Genomic DNA, 23362 nt, shown 5'->3' with positions numbered 1-23362 from the left:
GCTGTATCTCTAAACTAAACTAAACCAGCTTTTTTTCTTATAGAGTTATAGATTCAATGACACTTAAATTCCTCCACTACCATTAGTTGGATTTGCAAACATATTTCTAGATTACTTGACCTGTAATCCTTACACTACAATACTAATAAATGAAGCATGTGAATTCTGAGGGGAACTTTGAGATTGTGTGGTGTCCACTGCTACACTAGCATGAAGTGAGGCAAATGGTTTGGAGTACATGCCTGTTGTCATCATATTACCCACTCTGGCCTTTGGTTGGTTATGAATCCAGTCCTTGCGACCAAATTGTTCATCTCATATAGCGTCATAAAGACATACAGCACAATAATAACAGGCCCTTTGGTCCAACTCAACCTTGCCAACCCAGATGCCCCTTCTAAACCGTGTGGAAAGGAACTGCAGAGTTCATGGTGGTGCAGCGGTAAAGTTGCTGCCTTACAGCGAATGCAGCGCCGGAGACCTGGGTTCGACCCCGACCACGGGTGCTGTCTGTGCGGAGTTTGTACGTTCTCCCCGTGACCTGCGTGGGTATTCTTCGAGATCTTCGGTTTTCTCCCACACTCGAAAGATGTGCAGGTTTGTAGGTTAATTGGCGAAAGATGTACAGGTTTGTAGGATAATTGGCTTGGTAAATGTAAAAATTGTCCCTAATGGGTGTCCCTAATGGGGATAATGTGCTGGGATCGCTGGTCGGCGCGGACCCGGTGGGCCGAAGGGCCTGTTTCCGCGCTGTATCTCTAAAAACCAAAACTAGAGAAGCTGGTTTAAAGATAGGCACAAAGTACAGGAGTAATCAGCTGGTAGACAAAAATGCTGGAGAAACTCAGCGGGTGAGGCAGCATCTATGGAGCAGAGGAAATAGGCAACGTTTTGGGTCGAGACCCTTCTTCAGCAGCATCTCTGGAGAAAAAGGATGGGTGGCTCTATTTGGGTTTTGGATCGGGACCCTCCTTCAGTCTGAAGTCCGGAGTCTGAAGATGGATCCCGACCCGAAACACCACCCATCCTTTACCTCCAGAGCTGCTGCCAGACCCGCTGAGTTACTCCAGCACTTTGTGCCTTTATGCACCATCTATGATAATCCCATTATATACTCCCAGAGTCTGAGAAATGTGACCTCCAGATTCAGGAACTGTTTTTCCCCCCAACAACCATCAGGCTATTAAACGCTACAAATACTAACTAAACTTCAAACTACGAACACACTTGGTTGCAAGAGGGATTTTGTGATTTTGTTTACTTTTGCACTAATATTTGTATTATTATATTATCTAGGCATATTGTGTTTACAGGCCTGCACTATTTGCTATTACAGGACCGGCCACTGTCTAAAAAAAACACTTCACTATATTTCTGAATTAATAAACAATATTTAACATCATCAGATCATGTGATAGGAGCAGAATCAGGCCATTCAGCCCATCAAGCCTACTCAGCCATTCAATCATGGCTGATCTATCCCTCCTAACTCCATTCTCCTGCCTTCTTCCCATACATTCCCTGCTTTTGTACAAGCCATTTACAAAAATATTAAATAGACACAAGGAACTGCAGATGCTGGTTTACCAAAAAAGGCACAAAGTGGAGGAGTGACTCAGCGGGTGAGGTAGCATCGCTGGAGAACATGGATAGGTGACATTTAGGGTGGGGACCAGATTGTGGAAGGGTTCTGACCCTTTTTTTCATTATGCTGTCTATTCCATATGTGTTTACAGGCTTGTTCTGCTGCTGCAAGTAAGAATGTCATTGTTATGGTTCAGTACATATGACTATTTAAACACTGTTGATTCTAGATGCTTGAGTTTAGTGTTGTGTAGGGTTCAAGAAGTAGCACGGTGGCGCAGCGGTGGAGTTGCCATCTCACAGCGCCAGAGACCCGGGTTCGATCCTGACTACGGACGCTGTCTGTACGGAGTTTGTACCTTATCCCTGTGACTGCGTGGGTTTCTCCGGGTGCTCTGGTTTCCCCTTTTGTTCCGTTTTGGTACATATGAGAATTAAAGACTCTTGTATTGCCGTGTTTCCTACTTCATTCGTGAGTGGCTCGTCTTGGATTGTTACACTGTGTCACTGGGTCCTACAGAGCTCCCTGGTGCAGGAAATCATCTTTCCTTACCTCCTCTGTCAGGTCCTCTTAATATTTATGGGAAACATTTTTAATCTTGTAAATTTCATGGAACTCGTGAAATCAATTCAGGGCGGCACAGTGGCGCAGCGGTAGAGTTGCTGCCTTACAGCGCTTGCAGCACCAGAAACCCGAGCTCGATCGCAACTATGGGTGCTGTCTGTACGGAGTTTGCATGTTCACCCCCGTGACCACGTGGGTTTTCTCCCGGAGCTCCGGCTTCCTCCCACACGCCAGGTTTGTAGGTTAATTGGCTGGTTATATGTGTAAATTGCACTAGTGTGTGTAGGGGTATTGGGGAAGGGTCCTGGCCCTTTGGTTGATTATGTGAACTATTGAGGAGTGTGTTTACAGGCCTGTCGTGCTGCTGCAAGTAAGAATGTCACTGTTCTGTTTCAGTACATATGACAATTAAACAGTCTTGACTCTTAATAGTTGAGTGTTAGTGTTGTGTAGTGTTTGAGAGTTGGCATGGTGCCACAGCAGTAGAATTGCCGCTTCACAGCGCCAGGGACCGGGTTCCATCCTTGCTATGGGTGCTGTCTGTACAGAGTTTGTACGTTCTCCCTGTGACTGAGTGGGTTTTCTCCGGGTGCTCTGGTTTCCTCCCACATTCCAATGACCTGCAGACCAGTAGGTGAATTGGCTTGTGTAACTTGTTCCTTAGTGCGTAGGATAGAACCAGTGTACGGGATGATCACCGGTGGGCCGAAGGGCCTGTTTCCATTGCTGCATCTCTAAACTAAGCGAGCTCGGTGGCCGTTGAGAAGAAGCTATTTTTGAACCAGGTGGTGATAGTTTTCAATGCTGTACCTTCTTAACAAGAGTGTGGCCAGGGTGATATGGGTCTTTGAGGATACTGGCTCCCATTCTGAGGCAGCGCCTCCTGGAGATATCCCTTTAACGCGGGGAGATCAGTGCCCTGTGATGGACACTCCAGTTACAATATAATTTCGGCCCGAAACGTCGCCTATTTCCCTCGCTCCATGGATGCTGCTGCACCCGCTGAGTTTCTCCAGCATTTTTGTCTACATGTCATGGTCCCATTTTAAACCCTTTGAAGAACTAATGCTACAGACTTGGTTGAAAATATTTATTGAAGAGAGGTGTGTGTGTGGGTGGGGGTGGGGGTGGGGGTGGGGGTGGGGGAATCTGTTGGGATCTCATATTCATCTTGAAATGTTGCAATGACGAATGATTTGGGGTGAAGATAGACACAAAATGCAGGAGTAACTCAGCGGGTCAGGCAGCATACCTGGAGAGAAGGAATAGGTGACGGGGGGGGGGGGGTGTGGAGACCCTTCAGACATGATTTGGGGGCGTTTTGAGTGAATTATAATTGTCACTTTTTGGAATCGCTGTGGTTTTTAGGCACAGATTCCTCGCCACCCCCTTTATTCACATTTTCCTGGGGTTAATTCTATTGAATGATGATCAAACTTCAACAAAAAAATGTTTTCACCCCGCTTGATGACGACAGGAAAGCTCCAGCGTTATCAGCGATGTGGGCTGTACATCGCACGTAACGCCCGCTGGAATAAAAAAAAAACACATACACACACAGACAGGGAGGGGGGGGGGGGGGATCCACCGAGCCGGCCGGCCCACCCGTCGCGGCTGAGGTCGCTATAGACGGCAGGAGAGAGATGCTCCTTCACTTTCCCTCGGGGTTCTATCCCTGTGGCCTCTCCAGAAGATGTCCCTGGTACTTGCACAGTGTGTGTGTGTGTGTGTGTGTGTGTGGGGACAAGCGAGCGGAGCGGAGCGCGGAATGCAACGCAGTCTCCTCCACTGCTTCATGCAGCCGCCGCTGACCTGGGATCGCTCTTTCATTCAGCCCATCACTCACAAGCCTCTTCCTCTTGCCTCTTGTCTCGCTGTTTGTTGACACGCCGAGGCAATTTGTGATTTGCCTGCCCTCCCCTCCCACTCTCCCTCTCTCTCCCCCTCTCTCTCTCCCACTCCCTCCATCCCTCTCTCTCTCCCACTCTCCCTCTCCCTCCATCCCTCTCTCTCTCCCACTCCCTCCATCCCTCCCTCCCCCCATCCCTCTCTCTTCCCTCCCTCTCTCCCTCCATCCCTCTCCTGTCTCCATCCCTCTCTCTTCCCTCCCTCTCTCCCTCCATTCCTCTCCTGTCTCCATCCCTCTCTCCCTCCATTCCTCTCCTGTCTCCATCCCTCTCTCTTCCCTCCCTCTCTCCCTCCATCCCTCTCCTGTCTCCACCCCATCCCTCTCCCTCCCTCCATCCCTCTCTCCTCCCTCCCTCCATCCCTCTCTCCTGCCTCCATCCCTCTCTCCTCCCTCCCTCTCTCCTCCCTCTCTCCTTCCCCCCCTCCCTCCCTCCCTCTCTCTCCCTCCCACACATCCCACCCCCTCCAGTCCACAGTTCCGGGAACAACCACGATGAGTCGGCTGGTGAAACTGTCCGCGGTGAAGGCTTCTATTAACGGCCGCTATCTTGTGGATTCTCTTTACAGCGACTGCATAATCGAGGAGAAGACAGTGGTCCTGCAGAAGAAAGACAATGAAGGTTTTGGATTCGTCCTCCGCGGGGCGAAAGGTGAGGAGACGCAAACAAGCATTGTTGAGCGTGGATGTCAATGTGTAGGTGTTGAGCCGAGCGCGGTGACAAGAGGCGCCACCACCTAGTTCCCTCATCCACGGGTGAAGCAGGGGGATTAAACCATGTTTGTTAAAAAAACAAACAACTCCCGACGGCACCAGGTAAACTTAACTCTGCGTTTTATTTAAAAAAGTGCGATGTTGAATGGTAACCCTTGTCCACCCCCCCCCCCCCCCTCCCTCCAGCTGACACTCCAATTGAGGAATTCACTCCAACACCGGCCTTTCCTGCTCTGCAGTACTTGGAGTCGGTGGATGAAGGCGGAGTGGCCTGGCAGGCAGGACTGAGAACGGGAGACTTCCTCATTGAGGTAGGCCAATGGTGAACTCAACTCATTCCACAAGGCATGTCTGCTGGCTCCTTTGCAAATTCGAGTTGGGATCAAGTTGGGATCGGCTGCTGTCCTCTAATTTGCACTTCTCTAACTTTGGCCTCCGGTGTGCAGGAATGACGGACCATGAATGAATGGTCAGGCTGTGAGAATTGCCTTTCCCGCGAAGTAGTCACTGTCTAATTAAAATTGCCCTGATCTTAAAATGTCAGCCTCTGATACATTGTGCATGTTGATGTAGATTGGACATGTTTGTGGTTGTGATGTCGACTGGCGTGCAAAGAGTTGTGATGGATTTTGGATGAAGAACATGGCTTCTCATCACTTTGGGTCGTTGTACTGGACCTGTTGCAAATGTGCCTTTGGAATGGTGCATGGATTCTATCCCCCAGATTTACTGAAACGGTGGTCTTTGTTATTTACCTGGCGGCGGGTCATGTTGGCAAGATTGTACTGAGGTCGAGAGCCGACACCTTGAAGAGTCTTGTGACAAAATGACCAGCAATTCCACTTGGTGTCATGAGCGCTTGCTAAAATGGAGTCACATGGAGGCAAGACTCGCTAGATATGCCCTGCTTCCAACTCTAAAGGTCACCAGAGTGAGAAGTGAGTCAGCTTTAGGGTATTTATTATTGGGTAATAATTAGTATCTTTTGCATGATTTCGTTTTTTGTCAAAACCTGTTTTCCAGTTTCTGACTCGTCTGAAGAGAGCTGCCAAGTGCCGGCATATCTCTGCTTTAGAAGTCTAACCCTTCTGTGGTCCCCACACCAAATGTCGGTCGGTATCTCAGCCCGGCATGCCCGCTCAATATTATAGACCCGAAACGTCACCTAATTCCTTTTCTCCAGAGATGCTGCCTGACCCGCTGAGTTGCTCCAGCTTTTTATGTCCATCTTCAGAAAAGTAGCTTATATTTTGCTGCAAAGGTGACATGAATTTTTAATTTGAGCCGAGAAATTCGTCATGTTGATGTAGTTTTTAAGGTTTCCATATCTTGTAGGATTCTAGTATAGGAAGAAACTGCAGGTGCTGGTTTAAATTGAAGATAGGCACAAAATGCTGGAGTAACTCAGCGGGACAGGCAGCATCTCTGGAGAGAAGGAATGGGTGACGTTTCGGGTCGAGACCCTTCTTCAGACTGAAGAATTGCAGGAATCTTCCTTGCGAGGGACACAAAGTCATGATTTTAGTTTAGTTTGTGGGAAATGTGAACTATAGCTATTGCTGGCATTTGCTGCCAATCTCAAGTAGGACAGGTTAAACCATTTGAATTGAATTGAATTGAATTGAATGCCTTTATTGTCATTCAGACCTTACGGTCTGAACGAAATTTCGTGCCTGCAGTCATACATACAATCATACAATAATAACAACAATAAACACAAATTAACACCACCACAGTGAGTCCTCCAAGCACCTCACTGTGGTGGAGGCAAAAATCTTAGGGCTGCAGTCTCTTCCCTCCTCTTCTCCCTCTGCGCTGAGGCAATACCCCACCGGGCGATGGTAAATCAGTCCCGCGGCTCACCGAACCCCGCAACGGGCCGGCTCAAACACCGCGGCCCGGGGTGGTCAAAGCTGCCGCCCTCCAGTCCAGCGGACGCAGCCACTGGCCCGCAGCTGAACCCAGGACTCAGGTCACCGCCGCCAGAATGCTGTCCCAGCCACCGGAGCACCGTTCCAGCCCCGAGCCGGATCGCCCTCACGTGAGTACCGTTCCTCCCTCGGGCTGGGCCACTCCGACGGGAGTGCCGTTCCTCCCACGGGCTGGGCCACTCCGACGGGAGTGCCACAGCCCCTCACGGGAAAGTCTCTGCCCCTCGCCAGGCCGTCCTCACGGGAGCGCAGTTCCAGCCCCGAGCTGGGCCGCCCTCACGGGAGCGAACCCAGGGCGAGTCCTGACAGGCTCTGCCTCCGGAGTCCCGAGGTCGCCAGCTCCGCCATTAGGCCTCAGCGCAGACGGAGGCAGAGAGGGGGGATACGACAAAAAAGTCGTATTCCCCCCAAGGGAGAGACAGCAAACCCCGTTTCAACCCCCCACCCCCCCCCCACATAAACACAACCTAAAACCCAAAAACACAACTAGACAAAACGAGGAAAAAAACAACACAAAAATGTAAAAACAAACGGACTGCAGGCGAGCCGCAGCCGTTCCCAGCGCCGCCACAATCTATGTGATAAAGGTACTGTGTTAAGGAAACTCTCGGGTATAGACCCAGGGACCACAAATGGGCGGTAATCTATGTCCAGGATCCGGGAGTTGTGGGGGGAAGGCTGGAGAATGGGGTGGAGGGAGGAGAGTGTATCAGTCAAATGGCCTGCTTTTCCTTCAATGGTGTTGCAGTTCCTTGAGTGATGTTGGAGCTACATTCAAGCTGGCAATTATTGAACCTCTTGGGGAACATATACTGGCCGTTCCATACAAATTGATTGTGGAATTGATAAATTCATAAGTTTTTAGGAGCAGAATTAGGTCATTCGGCCCATCGGGTCTACTCCACCATTCAATCATGGGCTGATCTATCTTTCCCTCCCAACCCATTATACAGCCCTCTCCCCATAACCCCTAACACCCGTACTAATCACAAATCTATCTATCTCCGCCTTAAAAATATCCATTGACTTGGCAATGAATTCCACAGATTCACCACCCTCTGACGAACAAAATTCCTCCTCATCTCCTTCCTGAAGTTACGTCCTTTTATTCTGAGGCTATGGCCATTGGTCCTAGACTCTCCCAATAGTGGTAATATCCTCTCCTCATCCACTCTATCCAGGACCTCACTCTCCCTAAGTCTTTCTAACTCATTTCTAACTAATCCTCTGGACCCCCTCAAGTGCCAGCACATCCTTCCTCAGATGTGGGGCCCAAAATTGCTCACAATACTCCAAATGCGGTCTGACCAGCACCTTATAGAGCCTCAGCATTACATCCCTGTTTTTGTATTCTAGTCCTCTCGAAATAATTGCATGTGCGAATGCAGTGCGTTTGCCTTCCTTACAACCGAATGAGCAGAAAGTGATATATTGAGAATGTTATTGAAGAACCTGCACCTTAAGTGTCCATGTAAAGTGTAAATCCCATCCACCAAAGCCACTTAAAGCAAATAACATCGGCGTCAGTATATAGACTGGTCTGAAGAAGAGTCTCGACCCAAAGCGTCACCTATTCCTTTTATCCAGCGATGCTGTCTGACCCGCTGAGTTACTCCAGCTTTTTGTTTCTGTCTTCAGTTTGAACCAGCCTTTGCAGTTCCTTCCTACACATTCTTGATGGTGGACTGTTTAAAATCTTCTCGTTGTTCGTGCGCAGTGCTTGCAGTGTGTGGCCTCTCAGGCTGCTTTGCTACTTAATGTACAAGGTTTGGTTGCCCTTCCCATTATCATATGCCTTTTGTTAGGAAATCAATTATCCCTGTAAATGTCTCTTTTCACTCATAAAGTAGCAGCCACTTGATTAATCATTTAATTGATCTATGGTGGAATGATATTAATGAGATATCCAAAAGCTGTGCCTTCATGGGTAGTGGAGTCACAGTGTGGTCATTAGGAGTCAAGAATCCTGGACTATTGATCCAGAGACGATACGATACAACTTTATTGATCCCAGGAGGGAAATTGATCTGCCAACCGTCATAAAAACACAAAATACATGAAACATGAAATTAAAGTGACGAGTGGAAAGGATTGGGGGATGTGCAAAGATTGGGGAGGGGGGGATGGGGGGGGGGGGGGGGTGGGGAGTCAGTCTCAGTCTACCCCTCGACAGAAGGGGGAGGAGGTGTACAGTTTGATAGCCACAGGGAAGAAGGATCTCCTGTGGCGTTCTGTGCTGCATCTTGGTGGAACCAGTCTGTTGCTGAAGGTGCTCCTCAGGTTGACCAGTGTGTCATGGAGGGGGTGAGCTGTATTGTCCAGGATGCTCCACAGTTTGAGGAGCATCCTCCCCTCCAAGACCACCTCCCGTGAATCCAACACCACCCGCAGGGCGGAGCCAGCCTTCCTGATGAGTTCAAATCCCACCATGGCATTAGGGAAATGTGAACATTTGGTTAATTTTATAAATCTAGAAAAGAAAGGCAGTGTCAGCGATTTCTGGATTGTTATAAAGACTCGAGCGCCTTGCTAATAATGCCCTTCAGAGGAGCAAATGTGCTCTTACTTAAGCCCCTGTCCCACTGAACGAGGTAATTCCCGAGTTTTCCCCTGATTCGAACTCTGAGAATGTCCGTAGCGGGTCCGTAGGAGTTTGTGGATGTCTCGTAGCGGCTCGTATTGGTCAACTACGAATGAGAAGTAACAATTTTTTTCATCACGAGTATTATTTTACTCGTGGACATTTTTTACAGGGATGAAAAAACGTCACGAGTTACCGGATTTCCCGAGTACCTACCGTTAGTATTACGAACCGCTACGTGACTTCCACGAACTCCTACAGACCGCTACGGATATTCTCCGAGTTCGAATCAGGGGAAAACTTGGGAGAACTCGTGAATTACCTCACACAGTGGGACAGGGGCTTTATACTGTAATCCCCCCCCCCCTCCAGATCCACACCAGAGTTCTTGGGCCATTCTAGAATAGAAAATGGTCCACAAAGCATTTCAGTTTATGGGCAAGTAAGCTTGTAACATTCACATTCTGTGTATAAATGTGACTGAATCTCTGCCTTGTTCCCTTGTTTCTTAATGTCAACTCTTTTTTCAACTTCCCCTCCTCTCCCATATCTAGTTTGATACTTGTTGTGATGTCACAGACCAGTTACCCTCTCTTGAAATGGGACTTTGTCAATGACTGGGCTACAAGTGAGTCTTTGCAAGTCTTTTTTTCAATGAAACATAGAAACATAGAAATTAGGTGCAGGAGTAGCCGTTCCAGCTTCTCCCCATATCCCTTGATTCCGTATGGGTTGTGGAAATCTTCCAAAAATTAGATTAGATTAGGTACTTTTATTGTCACATAGAAACATAGACATAGAAACATAGAAAATAGGTGCAGGAGTAGGCCATTCGGCCCTTCGAGCCTGCACCGCCATTCAATATGATCATGGCTGATCATCCAACTCAGTATCCTGTACCTGCCTTCTCTCCATACCCCCTGATCCCTTTAGCCACAAGGGCCACATCTAACTCCCTCTTAAATATAGCCAATGAACTGGCCTCAACTACCTTCAGTGGCAGAGAGTTCCAGAGATTCACCACTCTCTATGTGAAAGATGTTTTTCTCATCTCGGTCCTAAAGGATTTCCCCTTTATCCTTAAACTGACCCCTTGTCCTGTACTTCCCCAACATCGGGAACAATCTTCCTGCATCTAGCCTGTCCAACCCCTTAAGAATTTTGTATGTTTCTATAAGATCCCCCCTCAATCTCCTAAATTCTAGCGAGTACAAGCCAAGTCTATCCAGTCTTTCTTCATATGAAAGTCCTGACATCCCAGGAATCAGTCTGGTGAACCTTCTCTGTATTCCCTCTATGGCAAGAATGTCTTTCCTCAGATTTGGAGACCGAAAACTGTACGCAATACTCCAGGTGTGGTCTCACCAAGACCCTGTACAACTGCAGTAGAACCTCTCTGCTCCTATACGCAAATCCTTTTGCTATGAATGCTAACATACCATTCGCCTTCTTCACTGCCTCACACGTGAGAAGTCATAGTGAGATGCTTTGTTTTGCCTACCGAGGCATAAAAATAACAGGGTGCAGACAAAGTTACAAAGCACCCCTTTTTCACGCCGGTACATAGAGCTAAAGGGATAGGGACGACAGATGGCACAATGGGCTAAGTGTTCGGCTGGCAACCGGAAGGTAGCCGGTTCGAATCCCGCTTGGAGTGCATACTGTCGTTGTGTCCTTGGGCAAGACACTTCACCCACCTTTGCCTGTGTGTGAATGTGTGTAAGTGATTGGTGGTGGTCGGAGGGGCCGTAGGCGCAGATTGGCAGCCACGCTTCTGTCAGTCTGCCCCAGGACAGCTGTGGCTACAGAAGTAGCTTACCACCCCCGAGTGTGACTGAGGAGTGAATGAATAATGCGATGTAAAGCGCCTTGAGTATTAGAAAGGCGCTATATAAATCCCATTCATTATTATTATTATTATTAAATGCAAGCAAGTTGGACGAGATTTCGGTTTGGGTTTAATAGTGTCGCGTGTTTCCAGGTACAGTGAAAAGCTTTGTCTTTCATGCCATCTAATTAGATCGGATAATACTATACATAAATACAATCAAGTCACACTCATGTACATAGGCAGGTAGGCAGACACAAAATGCTGGAGTAACTCGGCGGTACAGGCAGCATCTCTGGACATGAGATCTCTGGAACTCTTCTATCCAGAGATGCTGCCTGTCACGCTGAGTTACTCCGACATTTTCGGTCCATCTTTGGTTAAAACCGGTGCATAGTATTCTAATTAGATAGCATGCAAAACACAGCTTCCCACTATACCTGGCGACATGTGACAACTAAATAGCACCTGCAGTTCCTGCCTATACACAGACAGGTACATGGAACCTGGACAAGTGCATGGAGCACACTCAAGTGAAGTCGGTGGAGCAAAGGGAAAGATACAGAGTGCACCATGTCCATGCCAACAGTTGATAGCATGGACATGGTGGGCCGAAGGGCCCACTGTAGTTTGCTGTTCGAGTCCCTGAGAAACAGGGCTGGGAGGAGTGGGGGGGGGGGGGGGGGAAAGGAAGGGAGAAGGAGGGGGAGGGGGGGATCACTGATAGGGGTGGGGAACATGTGGAGGTTACTAGCACCATTCCTGCAGCCTGCATCTTCAAACAGGCCTGCAGGCTACTGGCACAGAGGGTGGTGAGAGCCTGGTACTCCAGTGTTGGAGACGGGTACAATGGTGGCACGGTGGCACAGCGGTGGAGTTGCTGCCTTACAGCGACAGAGACCCGGGTTCAACCGAAGATCTCGGAGAAAACCCACGCAGGTCACGGGGAGAACGTACAAACTCCATACAGACAGCACCCGTAGTCGGGATCGAACCCGGGTCTCCGGCGCTGCATTTGCTGTAAGGCAGCAACTCTACCGCTGCGCCACTGTGACCGTCTACTGTAATTGTCTACTGTAGATTGTGTTTTTGCTTGTGAGCAAAGTTTCAGGCAAATAGAAACATAGAAAATAGGTGCAGGAGTAGGCCATTCAGCCCTTCGAGCCTGCACCGCCATTCGATATGATCATGGCTGATCATCCAACTCAGTATCCCATCCCTGCCTTCTCTCCATACCCCCTGATCCCTTTAGCCACAAGGGCCACATCTAACTCCCTCTTAAATATAACCAATGAACTGACCTCAACCACCTTCTGTGGCAGAGGATTCCACAGATTCACCACTCTCTGTGTAAAAAAATGATTTTCTCATCTCGGTCCTAAAAGACTTCCCTCTTATCCTTAATCCCTTGTATGTATACATATCTGGCTAATAATATTCATTCAATTCAATTCAATTAACTGACTTCTGTAAATTGTCCCTTGTGTGCAGGTTAGAACTGGTATATGGCTGATTGCTGGTGGTGCAGATTTGGTGGGCCGAAGGGCCTGTTTGCACACTGTATCTCTACACTAAGTGGGCCTCTGGCCATCGAGAAGCAGCTAGCTTTGAACCTGGTGGTCATGGTTTTCAATCCTATACCTTCTTAATGAGAGTGTGGCAAGTCACAGGTGATGTGTTTAAGAAGGAACTGCAGATGTTGGAAAATCGAAGGTACACAAAAATGCTGGAGAAACTCAGCGGGTGCAGCAGCATCTATGGAGCGAAGAATATAGGCAACGTTTCGGGCCGAAACGTTGCCTATTTCCTTCGCTCCATAGATGCTGCTGCACCCGCTGAGATTCTCCAGCATTTTTGTGTACCTTCATAGGTGATGTGGTTCTTTGACGAGACTGGCTCCCTCTCTGAGGCAGCACCTCCTGTAAGATCCCTTTGATGGTGGGGGGATCAGCAGCTTTTAGTTTAGTTTAGAGACACACAGTGCGGAAACAGGCCCTTCATCCTCCCAGAGCCCGCTCACACAAACGCTATCCAACACAGACTAGGGACAATGTACAATTCTACCAAGTCAATTAACCTACAAAACTGTTCGTCGTTGGAGAGTGGGTGGAAACCGGAGATCCCGGAGAAAACCCACGGGGGAGGAGGTACAAACTTTGTACAGAAAGCACCGGTGGTCGGGATCGAACACGGATCCCTAGCGCTGTTAGACACAGGGCTGGATTTAGATGAAGAGAGGCCCTAAGCTGTTCCACTTGTGAGGCCCCCTCCGCGTTGGTTTTCAGCGCTGGCGGCGAGGCAGCTACCGGACAGCCATGGCGGCCAAATCTCCCACAATTCAAAGCGAGGGAGAAAGTGCCCAGCGTCGACCAGTTGCCGTTGCAGTGCGCATGCGCAGGGCGGTCGATGATGTACTGGCCGTGGTTGTGCGCATGTGCAGGGGGGGGGGAGGACGTGCAGGCCGCAGCAATGCGCATGTGCAAGGCGGCCTGCCGTGCCGGCGGATGAGGAGCGAGCGGCCCGGACACGGATAGCGGGGGGAGATGGAGAGAGAGAGAGATAGAGAGGGGGGCCCGCCCAGAGTTGAACGGTAGATGTCCTGCCTTGGCGGCAGGCCCCCCTAGACCTCGAGGCCCTAAGCTTAAGCTTGTCTAGCTTATAGGTAAATCCGGCCCTGGTTAGGCAGCAACTTTACCGCTGCACCACCCTGGTGCCCCTTGTCGCCTGTAACACCCCAGAACCAGTTTCCAAGGCCGTCTCTCCAAACTAAGGACATAAAATAAGACGCGGAAAAGGCCCAGGTGAATAATTTATTCCCCTATAAAGGCCAACTGATAGAGCATTGGCAAAGCCTGACCTTACAAAAGGATTTAATTAGTTGCAGCGGGGGGTTTGTCACATGGCGATGACTTGAACTAGTGATCTTTATTTATTAATCACAATACAATACAATACAATACAATGATGTATGTAGTGTGTGTGTGTGTGTGTGTGTGTGGAATGGCCTCGATACAGTTTTGCTTCCCCCTTCCCTCGCACCGCCCCTTGTCCCTTCCATTCCCACACTGCAGATTATTTTCGGATCCCTGCGCTGTTGAATTAGTTGTTGACATGGCGACGGTCGATATTAAAAGCTGCCTCCAGCAAATCGGCATAGTTCTGTGAAGCATTCAACTTTCCCTGGCTTGGCATGACATTCAAATGTATATACATTTTATTTTAAATATGTGTTTCTGAGAAAACAAAATGCATTTGTGATCCAAATGTGTTAATGTAACGAGTCGGGGAGGGGGAGGGGGAGGGGGAGAGGGAGGGGGAGATGGGGACAAAAAAGTTGACCTGGTTACAACCTGGCCCGTATAGAGTGGACGTGGAGAGAATGTTTCCACGAGTGGGAGAGTCTAAGACCAGAGGCCACAGCCTCAGAATTAAAGGACATTCTTTTAGGAAGAAGATGAGGAGAAATTTCTTTAGGGTGGCACGGTGGTGCAATGGTGGAGTTGCTGCCCCTGTCCCACTTAGGAAACCTGAACAGAAACCTCTGGAGACTTTGCGCCCCACCCAAGGTTTCCGTGAGGTTTCCGTGAGGTTTTTGTCAGTCTCCCTACCTGCTTCCACTACCTGCAACCTCCGGCAACCACCTGCAACCTCCGGGAACCGCACGGAAACCTTGGGTGGGGCGCAAAGTCTCCAGAGGTTTCCGTTCAGGTTTCCTAAGTGGGACAGGGGCATTATTACAGCGCCAGAGTCCCGGATGCGATCCTGACTACGGGTGCAGTCTGTACAGAGTTTGTGCGTTCTGCCCGTGACCCACGTGGGATTTCTCCGAGATCTTCGGTTTCCTCCCACATTCCAAAGATGTACAGGTATGTAGGTCATTTGGCTTGGCATAAATGTAAATTGTCCTTGGTGTGTGTAGGACAGTGTGCGGGGATCGCTTGTCGGTGAGGTTTCAGTGGTGAAAGGGCCTGTTTCCACGCTGCATCTCTAAACTAAACTACCCTAGTCAGAGGGTGGTGAATCTGTGGAATTCATTGCCACAGAAGGCTGTGGAGGACCAAGTCAATGGCGGAGATAGATAGATTCTGGATTAGAACGGGTGTCAGAGGTTATGGGAAGAAGGCAAGAGAATGGGGTTGGGAGGGAGAGATCGATCAGCCATGATTGAATGGTGGAGTCGACTTGATGGGCCGAATGGCCTAATTCTGCTCCTATCGCTAATGAACATGAATTTATGAACCAGAGAAAAATTATTCCAACGAGCAAGTGGGTGAATGTTGTTCGAAATTTGTAAATCTACGCTAGGCCATAATAGAGGCAATGCTGTGTGCATAGCTGTGTGGAATAACACATCCGATTGCTGCTATCAAGTTGTGTTAAGATTATTTCCAAGGGATAATTAGCCCTTATCTTTCAAATATTCTGCTGTAAGGGGCTTTAATGTACCGGCCAACAGACATTAACTCCAACGTTCGGTTGCTCAGTATGTTATTAAGAGAGGGGATATTGAAGATATCCTTCCTTGAACCAACCGATGTCAAAGTTCAGGAATTACAACAGTATAACTTGCAACAATGATAATAATTGCCACAGAGCAGCTTTAAGATTTATTGTTTAGTTTAGAGACACAGGACCTATGGCCTGCTGAGCCCGCACCGACCAGCGATTCCTGCACACTAGTACTATCCTACACACTGGGCACAATTCACATTTTTTTTAACCGAAGCAAATTAGCCTGCAAACCTGTACGCCTTTGGGGCGTGGGAAGAAACCAGAGCACCTGGGGAAAAAAAAACCCATGCAGGTCATGGGGAGAATGTACAAACTCCATACAGACAACACCGGTAGTCAGGATCGAACCCGGGTCTCCGGCGGTGAAAGGCATTAAATCTACCGCTGCGCCATCGTGCCGGACTTATCACGGCCTGTGTCTCTACAAGTGGCCTGTTGGCCTGAAATACATGTCAGTCTTTTGAAAGCATACAGGAATGGTGCAAGTGCAGTCTGAATGGTTCCCACTGAAACCAAGCCTATCAGATTCTCCATTCTCTTACTCTTGGCAAGAGACTCTGTGCGTTCACCCAGTCCTCTCATGATTCTGTACACTTGTACACTTCCTCTTAGTTTAGTTGTCATGGAAATTTCTAGCTTTTCCAATGTCCAACTTTCCGTAGCCATTAACACACGGGTAAGTAGGAGTGATCTTACCCAGATGAAAAAAGAACAGATCTTCCAGTTGTTTATTCCAGCTTAATTTGTTCTTTATTGAAGTAGTTGTACAAAGGAAGAGATGAACGTACCAGGTTCTCCTTATTCAAGTTATAGCTTTCTGTTCTCTCACACTGGTGAGAACTATGTCTCTGGTGGGTTGGATGGTTTCCCTAGATAAGGGAGTTATACCCCTCAGACGTTTGGGCGGCACGGTGGAGCGGTAGAGTTGCTGCCTTACAGCACTTGCAGCGCCAAAGCCCCGGGTTCGATCCCGGCTACGGGTGCGTGGGTTTTCTCCGAGATCTTCGGTTTCCTCCCACACTCCAAAGACGTGCAGGTTTGTAGGTTAATTGGCTTCGGTATAAGTGTAAATTGTCCCTAGTGTGTGTAGGATAGTGTTAATGTGCTGGGATCGCTGGTCGGTGCGGACTCAGTGGGCCGAAGGGCCTGTTTCAGCACAGTATCTCTAAACTAAACTAAACTTTAGATTTTGGAGATACAGTGTGGAAACAGTGGGAGTGTGGGAGGAAACCGAATATCTCGGAGAAAACCCACACAGGTCGTGGATCCCGGGTATGTGACGCTGAAAGGCAACAACTCTATCGCTGCGCCACCATGCCGCCTGGCTTGTTTGTATTCATGTATAGTATTATCTGGTTTGAATGGACAAGATGCAAAACAAAGCTGTTCACTGTACATGTGATAATAATAAGCCTGAACCTAACCATGGTGGTGCAGTGGTAGAGTTGCTGCCTTATGCCCCTGTTCCACTTAGGAAACCTGAACGGAAACCTCTGGAGACTTTGCGCCCCACCCAAGGTTTCCGTGCGGTTCCTGGAGGTTGCAGGTGGTTGCCGGAGGTTGCAGGTAGTGGAAGCAGGTAGGGAGACTGACAAAAACCTCCGGGAACCGCACGGAAACCTTGGGTGGGGCGCAAAGTCTCCAGAGGTTTCCGTTCAGGTTTCCTAAGTGGGACAGGGGCAGTGCCAGAGACCCGGGTCCGATCCCGATTACAGGTGTTGTCTGTACAGAGTCTGTACATTCTCCCCGTGACCTGCGAGGGTTTTCGCCAAGATCCTTGGTTTCCTCCCACACTCCAAAGACGTACAGGCTTGTAGATTAATTGGCTTGGTGCAAATGTAAAATTGTCCCTAGTGTTTGTAGGGTAGTGTTAGTGTGCGGGGATCGCTGGTCGGCGCAGACTTGGTGGGCTGAAGGGCCTGTTTCCACGCTGTGTTTCTAAACTAAAGGAAAACTGCTTGGCGTGGGGAAAATGCGGGGAGGGAACGAGTTAATGGTTCAGTTCAAGGTGCTTTCATTTAAAACTGGGAAAAAGAATGTGAAGAAAACAGAGAGGGAGAGAGAAAGGAGCAGTGGAGAAGGGAGGGGTGGAGATGCTTGTGGTTGGTGGAACAGCGAGGAAATGAAAGGACAAAGAGAGATAATGGTGCAAGCCAGAAATAAGAATTAAATTGAAATCCTTTGCATGGATTCTGTCTGAAGTGCCGAGTGTTTCCAGCATTTTCTGTTTTTCATAAAGAAAAATAAAGATGTGTGTGGAGGAGGTGTGAATGACACAGTCGTCTGATGGTGACGTTGTTGTAATCTGCTCCAGTGGAGATGGTGTACGAAGGAACTGCAGATGCTGGTTTACACCGAAGATAGACACAAAATGCTGGAGTAACTCAGTGGGACAGGCAGTATCTCCGGAGAGGAGGAATTGGGTGACGTTTTGGGTCAAAACCCTTCTTCATACACTGAAAGGGATGCTGGACAGAACGCCACAGGAAATCCTTCTTCCCTGCGGCTATCAAACTGTGCAGCTACCCACTCCCCCCACACTTCTGTCGTGGGGTAGACTGAGACTGACTGACTCCATCCCCCCCCCCGCACCCCAATCTTTGCACATACCCAATCCTTTCCACTTGTCAATTTAATTACATGTTTCATGTATTTTCTGTTTTTATGACCATTGTCAGATCGATTTCCCTCCTGGGATCAATAAAGTCGTGTCGTATCGTCTGTCATGCCGAAACGCCACCCATTCCTTCTCTCCAGGAATGCTGCCTGTCCCGCTGAGCTACTCCAGCATTTTGTGTCTATTTACAGTGGGGATGAGACTGGGTAAACCCACGATCGATCAAACTACTGGCTGCTCTGATGTAACTGAAGTTACGCAGCATGGACTAATGCCCTTCGGCCCAATTTGCCTATAATGACCAAAGTGCCCCATCGAAGCAGATCCCATTTGCCTGCATTGAGCCCACATCCCTCTAAACAGTTCCTATCCACGTACCCGTCCAAAGACAGACACAAAATGCTGGAGTAACTCAGCGAGGTCAGACAGCATCTCTAGAGAGAAGGAATGGGTGACGTTTCGGGTCGAGCCCCATCTTCAGACTGAGAGACCAGGGGGGGGGGGCACAACATGTGCCTACTCATGTACCTAACTTCCTACCTTCTCTGGCAGGTTGGTTCATATACCCACCACCATCTGTTTGAAAATGTTGTCCCTCAGGTTCAGATTAAAATTTGTCTCTCTTATTTTAAGCCGATGTCCTGTGTCTTTCATTTCCCCCTATCCTTGGGGGGGGGGTGGAATAAATGTCCATTCAGCCTATCTCTGCCCATCATGATTCTACACACCTCTACAGGATCACCCCCCTCCTGCACCTCCAGGAATAAAGCTCAACCCTGTGCAACCTCACCTTGTAGCTCAGGCTCTCAAATCCTGGCAACTTCCTTGTAAGTCTGTCTTCCTTGTAAATGTCCAGCTTAACGGGGAGGTTATGGGGTTCGGAGGGAGAGATAGATCAGCCATGATTGAATGGCGGAGTAGACCTGATGGGCCGAATAGCCTAATTCTGCTCCGATTCCGTATGGCCTAGTGACCTTTCCGATAGCAGGGCGACAAAAAACAGAGCATAACACTCCAAATGCGGCCTCATCAATGCCTTGTGTAGCTGTAACATATTGCCCCAAGGTCGACACAAAATGCTGGGGTAACTCAGCGGGTGAGGCAGCATCTCTGGAGAGAAGGAATGGGTGACGTTTCGGGTCAGACTAAAGAAGGGTCTCGACCCGAAACGTCGCCCATTCCTTCTCTCCAGAGATGCTGCCTTACCCGCTGAGTTACTACAGTATTCTGTTTCGACCTTCGATTTAAACCAGCACCTGCAGTTCTTGTCCAACTTCTCTGCTCATGTCACTGACCAGCTTACCAAAATCCTTCTTCACCACCCTAGCTACTTGTGACACCACTTTCAGGGAACTATGTACTCTTAAATCTCACTACTCTGCAACACTCCCCTTTTTTTTATTAATCCAAAATGCTTTGATTCAATTATACACAAGTACAGAGTAGTAACAACATCAAGACAGCCTCCCCCTCCCCGGGAGTCTACCATTCACAGTGACTTCCCAAAGGGTCCCAACCCGAAACGTCACCCATCCTTTATCTTCAGAGATGCTGCCTGACCCGCTGAGTCACTCCAGCACTTTGTGTCTATTTGCCATGGCTTGGTCAACTTGCTCAGCTGATCAAGATCCCGCTGTAATTCGCAGTCACCATCTTTGCTATCTTTGACGCCACCAATTTCAGTGCCATTTGCAAACTTACTAACTGTGCCTTGAGCATTCTCATTTATGTAACTGAGGTTAACTTTCCACACGTGCTTTACATTCAGCTCTCGGTCTGAAGCAGAGCCTCGACCAGAAACGCCACCCATTCCTTCTCCCCGGAGATGCTGCCTGTCCCGCTGAGTTGCTCCAGCGCTTTGTGTCTACCGTCTATTTATATTCAGCTGTTCTCCACTCGCTGCATTTTTAGGGAGAAATTGTCCCGGGAGTCACTGTTGATTTGTTTTCTCTGTTCTTTAAATAGCCTGATTGCTGAGTAAATAGACTTTGGATATAAAACTGATTGCTGAGTCATATGCCCCATCTACTGAAATCTCATTAGCTGAGGCACTGTTGCTTAAAGATTGCTCCATGAATGAAACAGTCGTGCACGGCGTTGAATCCAGCAGGCTCTTGTTCCGCAGCAGTGTGGAATTTACATTGAACTTCAGGAGAGGCTGAGGATTGACTGGGAGTGGGAGCTGGACAAAGCACGGCACGGTGGCGCAGGGGTAGGGTCGCGGCCTAATGGGCCTGTCCCACTTTGGCGACTTTTTAGGCGACTGCAGGAGACAATGCGATCGCCACATGTTCGAGGGTGGTTGCCGGGGAGTCGCCTTCATGGTCGTGAGGAGTTCCCGCATTCTGGGAACTAGTCGCGGCCTCATTATGGTCGCTGCAACTTTTTCAACGTGTTCAAAAATTGACCAGAATGAAGCCGCCATGGAGAGTAGCGAGAATTCTCGTGCCGTTGGTGCCAGTGGTAGTGGGTTGCCAGGTGGTAGAAGGTTGTCGTAGGTTCTCGTGGGTTGTAGCTGGTGCTGACCGGTGAATTTCATTGGCTCATTGGGGGAAAAGTAGTTTTCAGAACCAAGGATATGTCCGCTGAGCTTCACACCTATGTATCTCTAGCTTCTTAAAAGTTGCCTCCACCCCTTCTCCCCCCACCCTCTTCTCCCCCCCCCCTTCTTCCCCCCCCTTCGCCCCCTTCTCCCTCCCCTCCCCTTCTCCCCCCCCTTCTCCCCCCCTCCCCTCCCCTTCTCCCATCCCTTCTCCCCCCCCTTCTCTCCCCCCCTTCTCTCCCCCCCTTCTCTCCCCCCCTTCTCCTCTCCTTCTCCCCCCTCTCCCCCCCCCTTTAAAGGACTTACGTGACCCTTCCCGTACACTGTGCTTTCACCGTCTCAATTACAGCGCCAACCTTCCTGTCTATCGCGGTGTGTGTCTGTATCGCCTTGGCTTTGCACCGTGTGAATTTCACTCAGACAGCGCTCCCCCCGCTTGCCCTGCCCCCCGCCTGCATAACAGGCTGGTGAAGGAAGCGACAGTCGCCTGAAAAATCGTCTAAGTGGGACAGGCCCATTACAACGCCGGAGACCCGGGTTCAATCCTGACCACGGGCGCTTATCTGTACGGAGCTTGTACATTCTCCCCATGACCTGCGTGGGTTTACCACGGGTGCCCCAGTGCTCCTCCCGCAGTCCAAAGACGTACGGGTTTGTAGATTAATTGGCTTTGGTGAAATTGTAAATTGTGTGTAAGATGGTGTTAGTGTGCGGGGATCGCTGGTCGGCGCGGTCTCGGGGGGTGGGAGCTGCCCAAGACCGCACAATTACAGCGGGATCTTGATCAGCTGATCCATGCAGTATCACTAAACTAAACTAAATTGAAGGACTGGAAGTTCAGGCTCACTTAGACTGAATGAGGGTGTTGGCAAAGTGAAATAAATTGATCATTGGGTTATCCACTCACCTCCACATCACTCATCCATTAAATAGCCACGTTAACAGTGGACTCCCTGATTTACGGACTATTCCCTGGGATATATTCCAAGATGGGCAATCAGGTGCTGCTGGAAGATCAACAACTCGGTGAAAGACGCTCTTCGGTATGCCCGATCTCTGCTGCCCTCCCAGCAAAGCGGGATGTCCGTCGGGGAATGTTGCCGACTGGCCTGCTGCAGACTGCAAGAGTACGTGCTGAGGGACGCACTGAAGCTCGGTGCAGCCAACGCCAAGGCTCGGTGGGGGAGGACCACAGTCTGGGGTACTTCCCCTGCTGCACATTGGGGGGCAGGGTGTGGTGGAGACACCCCTCAAAGGAGGGAAGGAATATTAACCTAGGGGCCGACGTGAGGGGCAAGGATGCTTGTTATAAAGATAGCTTGTGAACACCACTGAATACAACACTATCTGTGTGGGAAGGAACTGCAGATGCTGGTTTAAACCGCAGATAGACACAAAAGGCCAGCAGAGTGTACTGCCTAATGTTTATTGCACAGAGCAGCATCACCACAACTCCAAGTTTAGTTTAGTTTAGAGATGCAACACGGAAACAGGCCCTTCGGCCAAGAAGTCTGCGCCAACCAGCGATCCCCATACACCAACACTATCATACAAACACCTGGCATGTTACAATTCTACTAAGACAATTAGCCGCCTAACGTGTACGCCTTTGGAAGGAAAAACCCGGAGAAAACCCATGCAGGTCACGGGGAGAACGTACAAACTCCACACAGACAGCACCTGTAGTCAGGATCGAACCCGGGTCTCTGGGGCTGTGAGGCAGCAACTCTACCGCTGCGCCATCGTGCCGCCCTCATTATCAGTTCACAGGTGCATCCTGTACAGAGGTTGGCAGCTGCCTTATCTACATTTAAAATACTGATTGCACTTTAGATTTGACGTAATTTTGAATTGATGTGATTTTGATTTGATGTGATTTTGATTCGACGGATTTTTATGTGATTTTGATTTGATGTGATTTGGATTTGAAGTGATTTTGATGATGTGATTTTGATTTGACTGATTTTGATGTGATTTTGATTTGATGTGATTTGGATTTGGATTTGAAGTGATTTTGATTTGATGTGATTTTGGTTTTAATATTGACCAGTGATCGCACTAAATATTTCATTGGCTATGAAGAACTTTGGCATGTCCTTAGGTTGGAAACAACAAAATGAAAATCCAAGTCTTTTTTTTAATTATATGTGGTTAATCGTTTTACTGCTGGGAATGCCAAGAATCAAAAGGAACCATTGTTTATTGCAGCGGGGTCTTGAATTAAGCAATGCATGCTGTTCGCATGGAAATTCAGTTTAATTTGCAAGTTGACTTTGGAGGAGAATAATTGAAACTGATCGTGTGCAGGAAGGAAATGCAGATGCTGGTTTAAACTGAAGACAGACGCAAAAAGCTGGAGTAACTCAGCGGGTCAGGCAGCATCGCTGGAGAGAAGTAACAGGTGACGTTTCAGGTCGAGACCCTTCTTCAGGCACACATCACCCTGTCAATCTCTGCCTTAAATATATCCATTAACTTGGCCTCCACTGCTATCTGTGGCAATGAATTCCACAGATTCACCACCCTCTGACAATAAATTCTTCCTCATCTCCTTTCTAAAGGTACGTCCTTTTACTTTCAGG

The 23362-nt window shown here is 48.9% G+C and overlaps 1 protein-coding gene across 6 annotated transcripts in view; it reads left to right on the top strand.

The window, feature by feature from the left end:
- Nucleotides 1-23362, top strand: part of shank2 (SH3 and multiple ankyrin repeat domains 2) — a 624608-nt gene that overhangs the window by 431049 nt on the left and 170197 nt on the right. For all 6 annotated transcript variants that reach the window (XM_033038734.1, XM_033038735.1, XM_033038733.1 and 3 more), the window contains 2 exons: nt 4625-4707; nt 4956-5080. In XM_033038734.1, coding sequence (XP_032894625.1) covers nt 4625-4707; nt 4956-5080 — 208 coding nt within the window. The remainder of the gene's footprint in view (nt 1-4624; nt 4708-4955; nt 5081-23362) is intronic.

This window comes from Amblyraja radiata, chromosome 20 (genome assembly GCF_010909765.2).
Source record: "Amblyraja radiata isolate CabotCenter1 chromosome 20, sAmbRad1.1.pri, whole genome shotgun sequence".
NCBI lineage: Eukaryota > Metazoa > Chordata > Chondrichthyes > Rajiformes > Rajidae > Amblyraja > Amblyraja radiata.
This window is presented reverse-complemented; position numbering and strand designations above follow the sequence as displayed.